The 13,379-nt window shown below is 40.9% G+C and overlaps 1 protein-coding gene across 4 annotated transcripts in view; it reads right to left on the bottom strand.

Annotated features, from left to right (window-relative positions):
- Positions 1 to 515: 515 nt before the first annotated feature.
- The window catches only part of hpn (hepsin), a 30,132-nt gene continuing 17,268 nt past the window's right edge, over positions 516 to 13,379 (bottom strand). For 2 of the 4 annotated variants that reach the window (XM_062962201.1, XM_062962202.1), the window contains exons 8-13: positions 12,446 to 12,611; positions 10,821 to 11,011; positions 8,642 to 8,737; positions 5,767 to 5,909; positions 5,498 to 5,662; positions 516 to 4,028 (exon numbers count right to left, since the gene is read on the bottom strand). In XM_062962201.1, coding sequence (XP_062818271.1) covers positions 3,990 to 4,028; positions 5,498 to 5,662; positions 5,767 to 5,909; positions 8,642 to 8,737; positions 10,821 to 11,011; positions 12,446 to 12,611 — 800 coding nt within the window. In that variant the 3' untranslated portion in view covers positions 516 to 3,989. The remainder of the gene's footprint in view (positions 4,029 to 5,497; positions 5,663 to 5,766; positions 5,910 to 8,641; positions 8,738 to 10,820; positions 11,012 to 12,445; positions 12,612 to 13,379) is intronic. The other 2 variants (XM_062962203.1, XM_062962204.1) reach the window with 2 other exon arrangements.

Below are 13,379 nucleotides of genomic sequence, written 5' to 3'. Positions count from 1 at the left end.
CCTTGGACTGTAGTTTGCGGACCCCTGGTTTAAGGCTTTATAGGCTAAAGCCAGCACTTTGAATTGTGCTCAGTAGCAGACTTGCAGCCAGTGGAGCTGACACAACAGGGGGGGTGTATGCTTCCTATACACCGCTCCGATGAGCAATCTGGCTTCCACCCATTGGACCATTTGAAGATTCTGAACAGTCTTCAAAGGCAATCCCATGTAGAGCGTGTTGCAGTAGTCTATTCGGGGTGCAATCAGAGTGTGGATTACTGTGGCCAAGTCTGACTCCCCAAAGTACTGACGCAGCTGGTGCACAAATTTTATTTGTGCAAAAGCTCCCCGAAACCTGAGGTTCCAGGCTCAGCCATGAGTCCAGGAGAACTCCCAAGCTGCAAACCTGAGTCTTTAAGGAGAGTGTAACCCCGTCCAACACAGACTGTAATCCTATGACCTGTTCGGCCTTGCAGCTGACCAGGAGCACCTCTGTCTTGTCTGGATTCAATTTCAATTGAATTGAAAACTCCATCTATAATCAAAACACGTTTAATTTATTGAAATCATCGTAATTATGCAAATATATACATTCTGAGTGCACTGATCCATGGTCACATGAGACAGCAGAGAGCCAATACAATAATCTATTTACACATCGAAGTGATATTGGCCTCTGTCATATCAGGGAGAAAAGGGACATTTAGTTTGTTTGGTGAGCAAACATCAAACATATCTGATTAGCCCAGCCAGGAACACATGACTTTTTCAGGAAATCAATAAGTGGAAAAGTTTGTGCAAGTGTGCATAAATATGCTGTAGGGAAGTCTAAATGGTTATCCCTATGGTCAGGATTTGCAGAAACATCTACTTATATCTGCCTTGTCCTCACATATATTTCCAGTCTACCATTTCATTCTGAACTGCCTTGTTAAATTCTGATGGTACCTCAATGTACTTCTACCCTGAGGCACAATGAAAAAAAATAATGGGGGTTAGACTCAGGCCCCTTCTACATTGCCATATAAAATACAGATTATCTGCTTTGAACTGGATTATATGGCAGTTTGTATATTATGTTCAGACTCTAATGTTCTAATGTTTTGATGTTGATGTTTTATGCTGGTTTGTATGTTTATACTATTTTACCTGTTTTACATTGGTTTAATTATGCTGTATTTTATTGTATGTTGAAACAGGGCTTGTCCCCATGTAAGCCACCCCGAGTCCCCTCTGGGGAGATGGGAGCGGGATATAAAAATAAAGTTATTATTATTATAGTGTGGACTCATATAATCCAGTTCAAAGCAGGCGCGGATTATCTGTTTTGATAATCTGGATTATACGGCAGTGTAGAAGGGGTCTTAGCCACCTGGGGCTTCTTGCAACATTGGTGCCTGCTGCCAGCAAATAAATCCTAAGGAAGAGGAGACAATGAGAGAAGAAGGGTACCCATCAAAAGAGAGTGTATCCAAGGTCCCAACAGCCCTGAAGCCAGTCCTAGGTTTATTCACTGACCTATTAAGATATTGCTTTTGAACATTTGTGTATATATAAAATCCTAACATAATTGTTATTTGGCATGTCTGGTATGAAACTGAAGCAGTTTGGGATTCTTTCCTTCCTCACATCCATACAATTCTTGCCACAAATAAAGAAGTCACGTTCCCTGGTCATCCTCAGGAAATCTTGGCCAATGGCAGTAGAAGTACTCATTTTCCTCTTTTAATTGGAATATGTACTATTCTGCTTTCTTCTACGTGTGGAGCCCAGTGTTATCTCTCAGATCGTTCACCATTGCTATGCTGGCCATGGTTGATGGGGAAAGATGCTCACACATTTGAGAAAAACACTCATACTCCCCACCCCAAATATTAGACTGGGGCTCCTGACAAGGAAAGTAGTCATATTTGAGTTGTTGCTCCTTCTTTCAGACTTGAAGTCAGCACACAAATAACAACTCCTGAACTCACAACTCATAGCAACACACAAGCAAAGCTCCCAAAGGTTCCATTGGAACGCTAAAAGATTCAAAATAATCCCCATCCAATGAACTTAAAATAGCAGGCTATCCTAGAGATGAGATTAAACAGGCACGTGTAAATAACTTATCCTGCATTTTGCTTAAGTAAAGTTTTCTCCTGACGTTAAGTCCAGTTGTGACCAACTCTGGGGTTGGTGCTCATCTCCATTTCTAAGCCAAAGAGCCGGCGTTGTCCGCCGACACCTCCAAGGTCATGTGGCCAGCATGACTGCATGGAGCGCCGTTACCTTCCCGCTGGAGCGGTACCTATTGATCTACTCACATTTGCATGTTTTCGAACTGCTAGGTTGGCAGGAGCTGGGGCTAACAGTGGGCACTCATTCCGCTCCTGGGATTTGAACCTAGGACCTAACAAGATCCTAACAATTCTGGGGTGGTTAGAGGATTCTGGGAGTTCTACCCCGCAAATTTGGTGTTTCCAATCTTTGGAATGTATCTATAGGAATAATCTCCCCCGACTGTTACCTTTCGGTGACCACAGTCAAAGGCGGAATACTTTGGAGCAACATTAGCTCCAACATGGTCCACTATTATTTGTCACTGTATGTTCAAACATTTACAAGTCATGGTGTCCTAGATCTATTTCTTAATAAGCATCCCTAACAGAGGGTTGTTGTGTGTTTTCCAGGCTGTATGGCCATGGTCCAGAAGTATTCTCTCCTGATGTTTTGCCCACATCTATGGCAGGCTTCCTCAGAGGTTGTGAGGTATATTAAAATAGCAGTCTATTTGTCAGGAGAGAATACTTCTAGAACATGGCCATACAGCCCGGAAAACACAAAACAACTCTGTGATTCTAGCCATGGAAGCCTTCAACAACATCCTTAACAAACTTCACAATTTCCTTTTCCAACTGCTATCCACTCCAGATTGTGAATCTCCCCCTTTATACTATTACCCTGGTGATGCATCGGTTTAAAACCTTGTGCCAGTAGGACTGCTGACTGAAAGGTTGGTGGTTTGACTCCAAGGAGGTTAGTGAGCTCCCATCTGTCAGCTCCAGTTTCCCATGTGGAAAAATGAGAGAAGCCTTCCACAGGATGGTAAAACATCTGGGCATCCCCTGCACAATGTCCTTACAGATGGCCAATTATCTCACACCAGAAGCGACTTGCAGTATCTCAAGTCACTTCTGACATGAAAACAAACATTATTCATGATACGGAATACATTATTCTATTATCTGTCTCTTTTCTTTAAAATCCTAGGCTACAGAGAAAAAAGGATGGAGAGGTCACTTCAGCAGCCTTCCTCTGGTTAGTGCCAACTATCTTCTCAAGGCCCATCATCCACAGATATTTGGACAATGAGAGCCAGTAGTCATAAAACCCGAAAACAAGTCCTTGAGTGATGAGAATCACTTTTGTGAGAGTTTCTTTCTTTTCCCAGAGGGATTGTCTAGATTTGCTGGAGATGGATGCATTAATCCAAAATCTGCAAAAGCTTCCCATCTGTGTCTTCATTTTCAAAAAGGGAACTGCAATGCCATATTTTTATAACCGTGTTTTTCAGAACCTTAATTCCAAGTGCCCTTGTTAGTGTGGACAAACCTGCATGCAATCTGAAAGTGAGCTACACCCATCTTTGCACCCACAACAACCTTATATTAGCCAACCCAAAATACCCTGAGATGCAGGGTGGAAATTCATGTGTAGTTGAGCAGTTAAAGGATCAGAAGCACCATTCATGAGACAAAAAAATACAGTAGCAGAAGTTTCCTATCAGTAGAGAGATACTGAAAAGGCTGGCATAGCACGATGACTGCCAATTGGCAAGGATTCCCTTGGTTCATTTCTGTAACACTGCGCCAGTCCAAAGTACGCAGTCCAAAAAAGTGCCTGAATTTCTTCCCTTGCAAATGTCACTTTTTCTGGTTTGGCTTTTTTTTCTTTTGAAAGCAGCAACATCTCACTGGAAAGGAAGCAGGCTGGAGCAGCAGTGGCTCATTGTCACGCTTTCTGTGGCTTCAGAACTGGGTCACCATCCCGCTGGAGTGGGAGTGAGACTGCAGGAAGAAAACAAGAGATAGGTAGTCTGAGAATACTCTCATTGGCCACAGAATTCTGCGGAAGAGAATGAATGGCACTGAGAAGGAGGGTTTTACGCTAATGGGTTGCTACGGGTTTTCCGGGCTGTATGGCCACGTTCCATAAGCATTCTGTCCTGATGTTTCACCCACATCCATGGCAGGCATCCTCAGAGATTGGAAAACTATGCAAGTGGGGTTTATATATCTGTGGAAGGTCCAGGGTGAGGGAAAGAACTCTTGTCTTTTTGAGACAAGTGTGAATGTTGCAATCAATCACCTTGGTTAGCACTGAAAAGCCTTACAAGCTTCAAGGCCTGCTGATTTCTGCTTGAGGCCAGTGTGAATAGTACTATGTGCCAGAGCAAAGAGTAAGCCAGCAAAGACAGTTCCATCTTGTCTCTGAACCAGCTGAAGGCCCCTCTCACCAGTGGCATACTATGCTAGTTATATATGTATATATGTGTGTGTATATCTATATATATAAAAGGGTAATGGAATCACGGCACCGGACAAACAACTAAACTAAATGCCCCACAACCTTGAAAATTGACAGCACAACCTCTCATCCATGCCTCTACGTTCATACAACAAAAAGAAAGGAAAAATAAAGTCCTAGCCACAGCAACGTGTGGCCGGGCACAGCTAATATACACACACACACACACACACACACACACACACACACACACACAGTACAGTCTCACTTATTCAACATAAACAGGCTGGCAGAATGTGAGGTAAGCGAATAAGGAGGGATTAAGGAAAAGCCTATTAAACATCAAATTAGGTTATGATTTTACAAATTAAGCACCAAAACATCATGTTATACAACAAATTTGACAGAAAAAGTAGTTCAAGACGCAGTAATGCTATGTAGTAATTACTGCATTTACGAATTTAGCACCAAAATATCACGATGTATTGAAAACATTGACTACAAAAATGCGTTGGATAATCCAGAACGTTGGATAAGTGAGCCTCTACTGTGTATATATGTGTATGTGTGTGTATGTATGTATGTATATGTATATGTACACACATACATATATACATGTATACATATATACAATATAATTTACAATAATATATAATATTATAATATATTATATATACATATAATATTAATAATATTATTTTGTAATACAATATAATATTAATAATACATGACAATAATATTAATTTTATATTATATATTACATGTAATATTATTAATAATATTACAATATATTGATATAGTACAATATAGTAATTTATTGCCAGTGTTGTGCTATGCTAATAATATAATATTGTATGTAAATTTAATTTGTAAGCCGCTCTGAGTCCCCTTCGGGGTGAGAAGGGAGGGATATAAATATATTAAATAAATAAATAATGTGTGGTTTCCTTGCTGGAACTGTGCTACGCAGCTCTCCCTTTAGAAAATAGCACACCTACATTCCCTTTACCTTCATGGCGTGGATGATCCAGCCTTGGAAGTCATTGACCTTGGTGTAAACACCAGGCTTATTGGGCAAGGCACATCCTGTACCCCAGCTCACAATGCCACAGAGCCGCCAACGTGAACTCTGGGAGATACTGTCTTCACACACAAAAGGTCCACCGCTGTCACCCTGTCACATGAAAAGGAGAGGTTTCAGTCTTATTTAGTGCCACTGTCTCTAGCCCAGCAAAACTATGGCAGAGTCAGTATCACAGTTGCCGACATACAACCTACCTGGCAGGCATCTGTGCCTCCAGCAGCAAAGCCAGCACAGAACATCCGTGGCCTGATCTGATTGCTGTAGTACTCGGGACTGTTGCAGACACTGGGGCTAATGATGGGCACAGTGGCCTCTTGCAGCACATCCGACTGTTGACCTGTGTAGGAGGAAGGACTGAGGATTATAAGAAGTTCTAACAGGTCAATTAACCCAACAGGTCCAGAACGGCAAGAACAGGCTGAATATAGATTGAGATGATTTAATAAGTCAATAATCAAGCAAACAAGGAAGAATACCCAGCTCCCGGTGGTTTAGCAAGTGATCCAAGGCATTGGACCTATTTTGTGAGCCCAAGTTCATCACCCTGGAGAGCTCCTTTAAGGCTCAGCCTGAGGCTCACCACTCCACGGACACCAGAGTCACCAGCCACCATTTCACAATAAAAATTATTCTATCTATTGTAAATTATACAATATAGTATATAATAATATATAATAATATATTGTATATACATATAATATTGATAACATTATAATGTAATACAATATAATACTGGGACATGAGCGAAGCCTCCCACAAGGACGGTAAAACATCAAAACATCTGGGCGTCCTCTGGGCAACGTCCTTGCAGACGGCCAATTCTCTCACTCCAGAAGCAACTCCGGTTGCTCCTGACACAATATATATATATATATATATACACACACACACACACACACACACACAAAATATAATATTACTTATATAATATTACTAATAATATTGCAGTATAGTGATATAGTACAATATAGTAATTTAATGTTAATATTGTGCTATGCTATTAATATAATATATTATAAAAAGGAAAAGGTTTCCCCTGACGTTAAGTCCAGTCATGTCTGACTCTGGGGGTTGGTGCTCATCTCCATTTCTAAGCCGAAGAGCCGGCGTTGTCCGTAGACACCTCCAAGGTCATGTGGCTGGCATGACTGCATGGAGCGCCGTTACCTTCCCGCCGGAGCGGTACCTATTGATCTACTCAAATTTTATGTTTTCGAACTGCTAGGTTGGCAGGAGCTGGGGCTAACGGTGGGCACTCATTCCGCTCCCGGGATTTGAACCTGGGACCTTTTGGTCGGCAAGTTCAGCAGCTCAGCGCTTTAACACACTGCACCACCACCAGGGGCCCTAATATACAATAATATATAATAATATATTGTGTTTTTTAACCTTTACCTATATACATATAATTTTGATAATATTATAATATAATACAATATAATGCTAATAATGATACAATATAATATTAATTATATATTACATGTAATATTACTAATAATATTACAGTATAGTGATATAGTACAATATAGTAATTTAATGTTAATATTGTGCTATGCTAATAATATAACATATTATATGTACATACAATTTGTAAGCCGCTGAGTCCCCTTTGGGTGAGAAGGACGGGATATAAATGTAGTAAATAAATAAATTATTTTTTAAAAAACTTGATGAAGCAGAGATGCATCAAGAATAGATTTGTGTAAGTTAGCTTCAGGTTTGGTACTAATAACTTATAGTATTATGTTGCAGAGCTCAAAGATAACAAGATCGTAATGATACATTTTTACAAAAAAAGCATAAGTAATGTGTAACATCATTCCTTTTTCTGTGTAACAACTTATGTTTCATCTTCCTTCTTCCAAAAACCTGAAATGAAATGGGGGAACTTTTGGCCATTTCTGTATTAAGAGATTTTTTTTTTAAGAAAAACATCTAGAAATCAACATGCTACTATGGTAACTGGCAAAATTCTTGCAAGAATCCTTGCAAACCACCTTCTACCTATTTCAGAAGACACCCTCCCAGAATCCCAGAATGGCTTCCACCCTTCTAGAGGAACAGCGGATATCATCTTCACTGCAAGACATCTCCAAAAAAAAATGCAGGGAATAAAACCAACCTCTGTATATGGCATTCACTGACCTCGCAAAGGCATTGCAACCTGAAAGATAGTTGCATCTATCAAGTAGGAAATTTAGGTACCGCTTATGTGGGGAGACTAATTTAACTAATTTACGACACCATAAAAATTGTCCAGCAGTGTTTGGAATGAGGAAGCATTCATCAAGGACTCGGTGTCACAGTGGTTGATGAAGCAGTTGCTCCCCCTGTGGCCAGAATCAAGCTAGTAAGCTAGAAGCTGGATAATGCTAGGCCCAGCTGTGGCACAGGCGGGAGAGCAAGCCAGCTGCTGCAATTAACTGCAATGAATCTGACCAGGAGGTCATGAGTTCGAGCCCCGCTCGGAACCTATGTTTGTCTTGTCTTTGTTCTATGTTAAAAGGCATTGAATGTTTGCCTATATGTGTAATGTGATCTGCCCTGAGTCCCTTTCGGGGTGAGAAGGGCGGAATATAAATGCTGTAAATAATAAATAAATGTTAAATTGCCTCTGTGTCTCTGTCTCTATGTTCATATGGCATTGAATATTTGTCATGTATATGTACATTGTGATCTGCCCTGGGTCCCCCTTGGGGTGAGAAGTGTGAAATATAAATACTGTAAATAAATAAAAATAAATACATTTGACACAGTGAACTGCAATGCTCTCTGGACCATCCTCCAAAAATTGGATGCCCTGACAAATTTGTGAACATCCTGCAGCTCCTCCATGATGACAACAGTCTTGGACATCAACGGCTCCCAAAGTGACCCATTTAAGGTGGCATCAAGTGTCAAACAGGGATGTGTTATTGCCCCGACCTTATTCTCCATCTTCATCACTATGATTTTGCACCTTGTTGATGAGAAGCTTCCCACCCGATGGAACAAATCTAGTCCCAACCATCATAGTTAGTAAAACCTGCTGGCACATTTCATGTGTAAGAAGAAGCAGTTAGGGCTTACCGTAATATTGTGTGTTGCCCCAGCCAGTAACGGTACAGATCTTACCATCCACCAAAGGTTGTCCCAGTGCTGGAAGGCAAACAGGCTGGATAAATTCTGTGGAGAGATAATATTGCTATCTAAGAAACTATTCATTTGTCCCTTTTCCTGAGTCTCTAGGTTGCTCAACTATCACTGGAGGCCATCAAATTAGAGAATTGAGTTCTGCCAACCTAGCAGTTTGAAAACATGCCAATGTGAGTAGATCAATAGGTACCGCTCCGGTGGGAAGGTAACAGCGTTCAATGCAGTCATGCCGGCCACATGACCTTGGAGGTGTCTATGGACAACGCCAGCTCTTAGAAATGGAGATGAGCACCAACCCCCAGAGTCAGACATGACTGGACTTAATGTCAGGGGAAAACCTTTACCTTTACCTAGTAAACAGTGAGACAGCTATCAGGGGAAGCAAAATGAGGCTGTTGTCCTCAAATAAGAATTATGCCACCCTACATGACATGTTCTTTCAATGCCCTAATTCAAGTATTGCAAAAAAGGGTGACGATGGAACGAATTCACACCTATAACTTATACTTGTCATCTTCATGTTCCCTTGTAAATTTGCCTGCCCAGTTTTTTGGATGCTGAAACTGTATTTCTAAGTGCTCAACTGACATTTTGAACAACTAAAATATATATTGGGGGTAGATTTCTTCTGCACCAAATTTACACGCCTAACAGGTGTGGAGAAAGGAAGTTTAGCAGTTTCAATTTGCATTGAACAGGACATACACTGGTTTTGAAAAATAAAGAATTCTTCACCCAGAAATTAGACAAGAACAAAAATACTAAGGACTGGGGAGAAAATATAAAATACATGATAGTTGCCACTCAAGCAACAGTTGCCTTGGGTTGGAAAGAGCAAACAAAGTGGGAAGTTAAAAAAATGATATGAATACCTAGCTGATTTTATGCTTCAGGATTACATCCTTGAAGGAGAACTAAATCTATATCAGGCCGAATCAAAAAGAAATGGGATCTGAAATGGGGAAGATTGATAGATAAAGTCAAAGGACAAAAAATATATAAAGAATTGAATCATTCTCTATTTACAATTGGTCAATTAAAATAATATCTGAATGAAAGAAAGTACTGTTCCCAGAAGGTGGGCGGGGAGGGGTGAAAAACCAATAGACATAAGTGGGTGATAAAGGTGGAATTAGCAAGGATAATGTTACTAATAATAAGGATAATGTTCGCCCCGGTGGCGAAGTGCATTAAAGTGCTGAGCTGCTGAACTTGCAGACTGAAAGGTCCCAGGTTCAAATCCTGGGAGCGGCTTGAGCGCCCGCTGTTAGCTCCAGCTCCTACCAACCTAGCAGTTTGAAAACATGCAAATGTGAGTAGATAAATAGGTACTGCTCCGGCAGGAAGGTAATGGCGCTCCATGCAGTCATGCCGGCCACATGACCTTGGAGGTGTCTATGGACAACGCCGGTTCTTCAGTTTAGAAATGGAGATGAGGACCAACCCCCAGAGTCAGACATGACTGGACTTAATGTCAGGGGAAAACCTTTACCTAACCTAATGTTACTAAGACTACATGACTGTTTTAACTGTTTTAATCATTTTAGTTTATTGTATAACGGCATCAATTGCCACTTGTAAGCCGCCCTGAGTCCCCTTGGGTGAGAAGGGCGGGGTATAAATAATATATATATATATATATATATATATATATATATATATATATACACACACACACACATACACACACACACACACACACACACTTTGATATGTATATTGAAATCGTGATGGATTTTGATATTATTTAAAATAAAAACATATTTTTTAAAAATTGCATTGTTTATCTATCTGGAAAGTGGTTCAGATTAAGGCCAGAGAGAGAAGACAATAGCATAACAGTGACAATGGCTAACAGCATCAGTCTACTTAGAGAGCGCATTTTGTTTCTCCAGCTCTGCAACTTTGAAAAGTTCCTTTTAAAACTTGAAAAAATCTTCTTTGGACTATAACTTTTAGATCAGAACTCCCCAGCCAGTATGGAATTCTGGAAATGATCACAGAAAAAGGTCATTTGTCCAAGCTATTTCAAAATTGAGAGGGAGCCCCGAATGTACAAGTTTTCTTAAGAATTCTCCCCCATTGTCTTCAATGACTCCAACAATCTTCTCACCATTGAAGGAAAGGGGTGCCGCCAAGTGCATCAGGGCAATGTCGTTGCTGTTTTCCTCACTGTTGGGATCCTGGAAAGGGTGGTAGCCACCGTGGTACACAATGCTGGTCACACCCACCTGCAGCCCCTTAGCCGAGGACTGGGAAACCGCACCGGCAAAGACCCGCCAACGGCTCACCACTCGATTTCTCCTGCAGAGAGATGAGTTGGTATTGCAGCATAACAGCCAGGGTCAACCAGAGAGAAATATAAACAGAGAGAATTCGTTTGCAAAGGAATGAATGTATAGGTAGGTAGATAATTAGGCAGTAGTTTTCTGAGAATGAATTTGTTTCTGTTTGTTTGGTTCTATTCCGATTGGCCCAACAGGTAGGGCCAACAGGAAAACCCCGTGCAAGCATGCAGCAGCCTCTTCATGAGCCATGTGATGCCTAATAGGAGAGAAGGACCCGTGACCAGCTGCCACGTGGCCTGTTTTGGCTGAAAAAACATGGCAGCTGAGCCTTTACCGTTACAGCCAGCTGAACAAGATGGATTAGCTGAAGGGAACCAATCAAACCAAATCAGTGCACAAGCCTATAATATTGTTCTTTCATTGATTTTGTTTTGCTCTACAAATATGATATGTGCTGTGTACATAAGAATTTGTTCATGTTTTTCTCAAACCATAATCCGCCCGTTAACAAACTGCAGGAACATGAAGCTGCCACCAGCTTTAAAAATTTGAAAACCTCCGGCCTGAGGCATTCCCTAAAAAGGCTTATTTTATTTATTTATTTCCATCATTTCTATGCCGCCCTTCTCACCCGAAGGGACTCAGGGCGGCTCACAATCTGGCAAATTCAATGCCGGTATACAGTACAAAAATAAAACATAACAATTAAAACCATCAATTTAAAATAATCCAATAAATACATTTAAAACAGTACAATAAAAATACTTTCCCAGTATTTTTCATTTCCCAGCTTTTGCCATGTTTAGCCATATCCCCACTACCACAGCAAAAAAACCAAACAATATGTGTCTTGCCAAAATTCTTCTACCGGTAGAAGCTATGGGGCACTTTTGCCATGGCAGTGCCATTTTCGGACAAAAAGAGTACTTCTTTACCAAATATTCAAGGCATTTTGAGAAAATACAGTGATGACCAAAAGGCAACTCCCACCATCACATAGAGTAAGTAGCAGGTGAAATAATGAAAAATAAATAAAAACCATTTTATTTTGGCACAGGCGGGAGAGCAAGCCAGCTGCAATTAACTGCAATGAATCACTCTGACCAGGAGGTCATGAGTTCGAGGCCGGCTCGGAACCTATGTTTGTCTTGTCTTTGTTCTATGTTAAAAGGCATTGAATGTTTGCCTATATGTGTATAATGTGATCCACCCTGAGTCCCCTTTGGGGTGAGAAGGGGGGAATATAAATGCTTTAAATAAATAAATAAATAAATAAATAATAAACCATCAGCCTCTTGTGTCATTTGTTTTAGAACAAATAAAAATTGAACTCACTATGTTGCTGATATTTCCATCTATCACAAAATTACTGCACAAGTTTAGTTAACACGCATTAAAGTACTGTACCAAGATAAAACATACGATCTGGCAGGTCTTGACTGAGACTTACTCTGGAAAGCAGTGCGCTGCTGTGATAACCCATTCGGCTGAGATGACTGAGCCGCCACAAAGATGCGTCCCATCGTAGCGGAGACTGACTTGCCAAGGCCATTTCCCCAAGCTGGCATCTTGGCCTCCCACAATCCTCTCCACAGACAATTTTCGCCGTCCACAATCTACAAAACAAAAGTTAGACTTTTGTTCTGCAAGAAATAAATCTGGGACAGAAACATTTCAAAGTTTCAATTATGTCTCTTAAAATCTTGGTAATTTCTCAGCTAGCTTCCCAATGTCACGTTGTTGTGTGTATGTCCACACACACAGTTCCACATCCTTCCACTGCCTAAAAGTGTTAAGCCCCAGGAGGGAAGAGGAGAAGGTTTACTATGGAAAAGCAGCTAAATTGTTTTGGGGGGCAAATATGGAGGCATATTTGGGGGGCCAGGCTGTGGCGCAGCTGGCTAGTAACCAGCTGCTATAAATCACTACTGACCGAGAGGTCATGAGTTCGAAGCCCAGGTCGGGTTTAGCCTCCGACCATTAAAAAAAAATAGCCCCGGCTTGCTGTTGACCTAGCAGCCCCGAAAGACAGTTGCATCTGTCAAGTAGGGAAAATTTAGGTTCGCTTTATGCGGGAGGCTAATTTAACTAATCTACAACACCATAAAACTGCTCACGAGGAAAAGAATGAGGAAGAACAGCCACCAATGGACGGTGAAGCAACAGCTCCCCCTGTGGCCGGAATCGTGAAGCTGGAAAGATGTTAAAATGCCTCTGTGTCCGTCTAAAACTGAATGTTGTTTGTCTGTTGGCATTGAATGTTTGCCATATATGTGTTCATTGTAATCCGCCCTGAGTCCCCTTCGGGGTGAGAAGGGCGGAATATAAATACTGTAAAATAAATTAAAAGTAAATAAATAAATACAATCACCTGCCTTTTTCTT

This window comes from Anolis carolinensis, unplaced genomic scaffold (assembly GCF_035594765.1).
Source record: "Anolis carolinensis isolate JA03-04 unplaced genomic scaffold, rAnoCar3.1.pri scaffold_10, whole genome shotgun sequence".
In the NCBI taxonomy this organism is placed as follows: domain Eukaryota; kingdom Metazoa; phylum Chordata; class Lepidosauria; order Squamata; family Dactyloidae; genus Anolis; species Anolis carolinensis.
The sequence above is the reverse complement of the archived record's forward strand: the minus strand, read 5'-3'. Positions and strand labels throughout refer to the sequence as shown.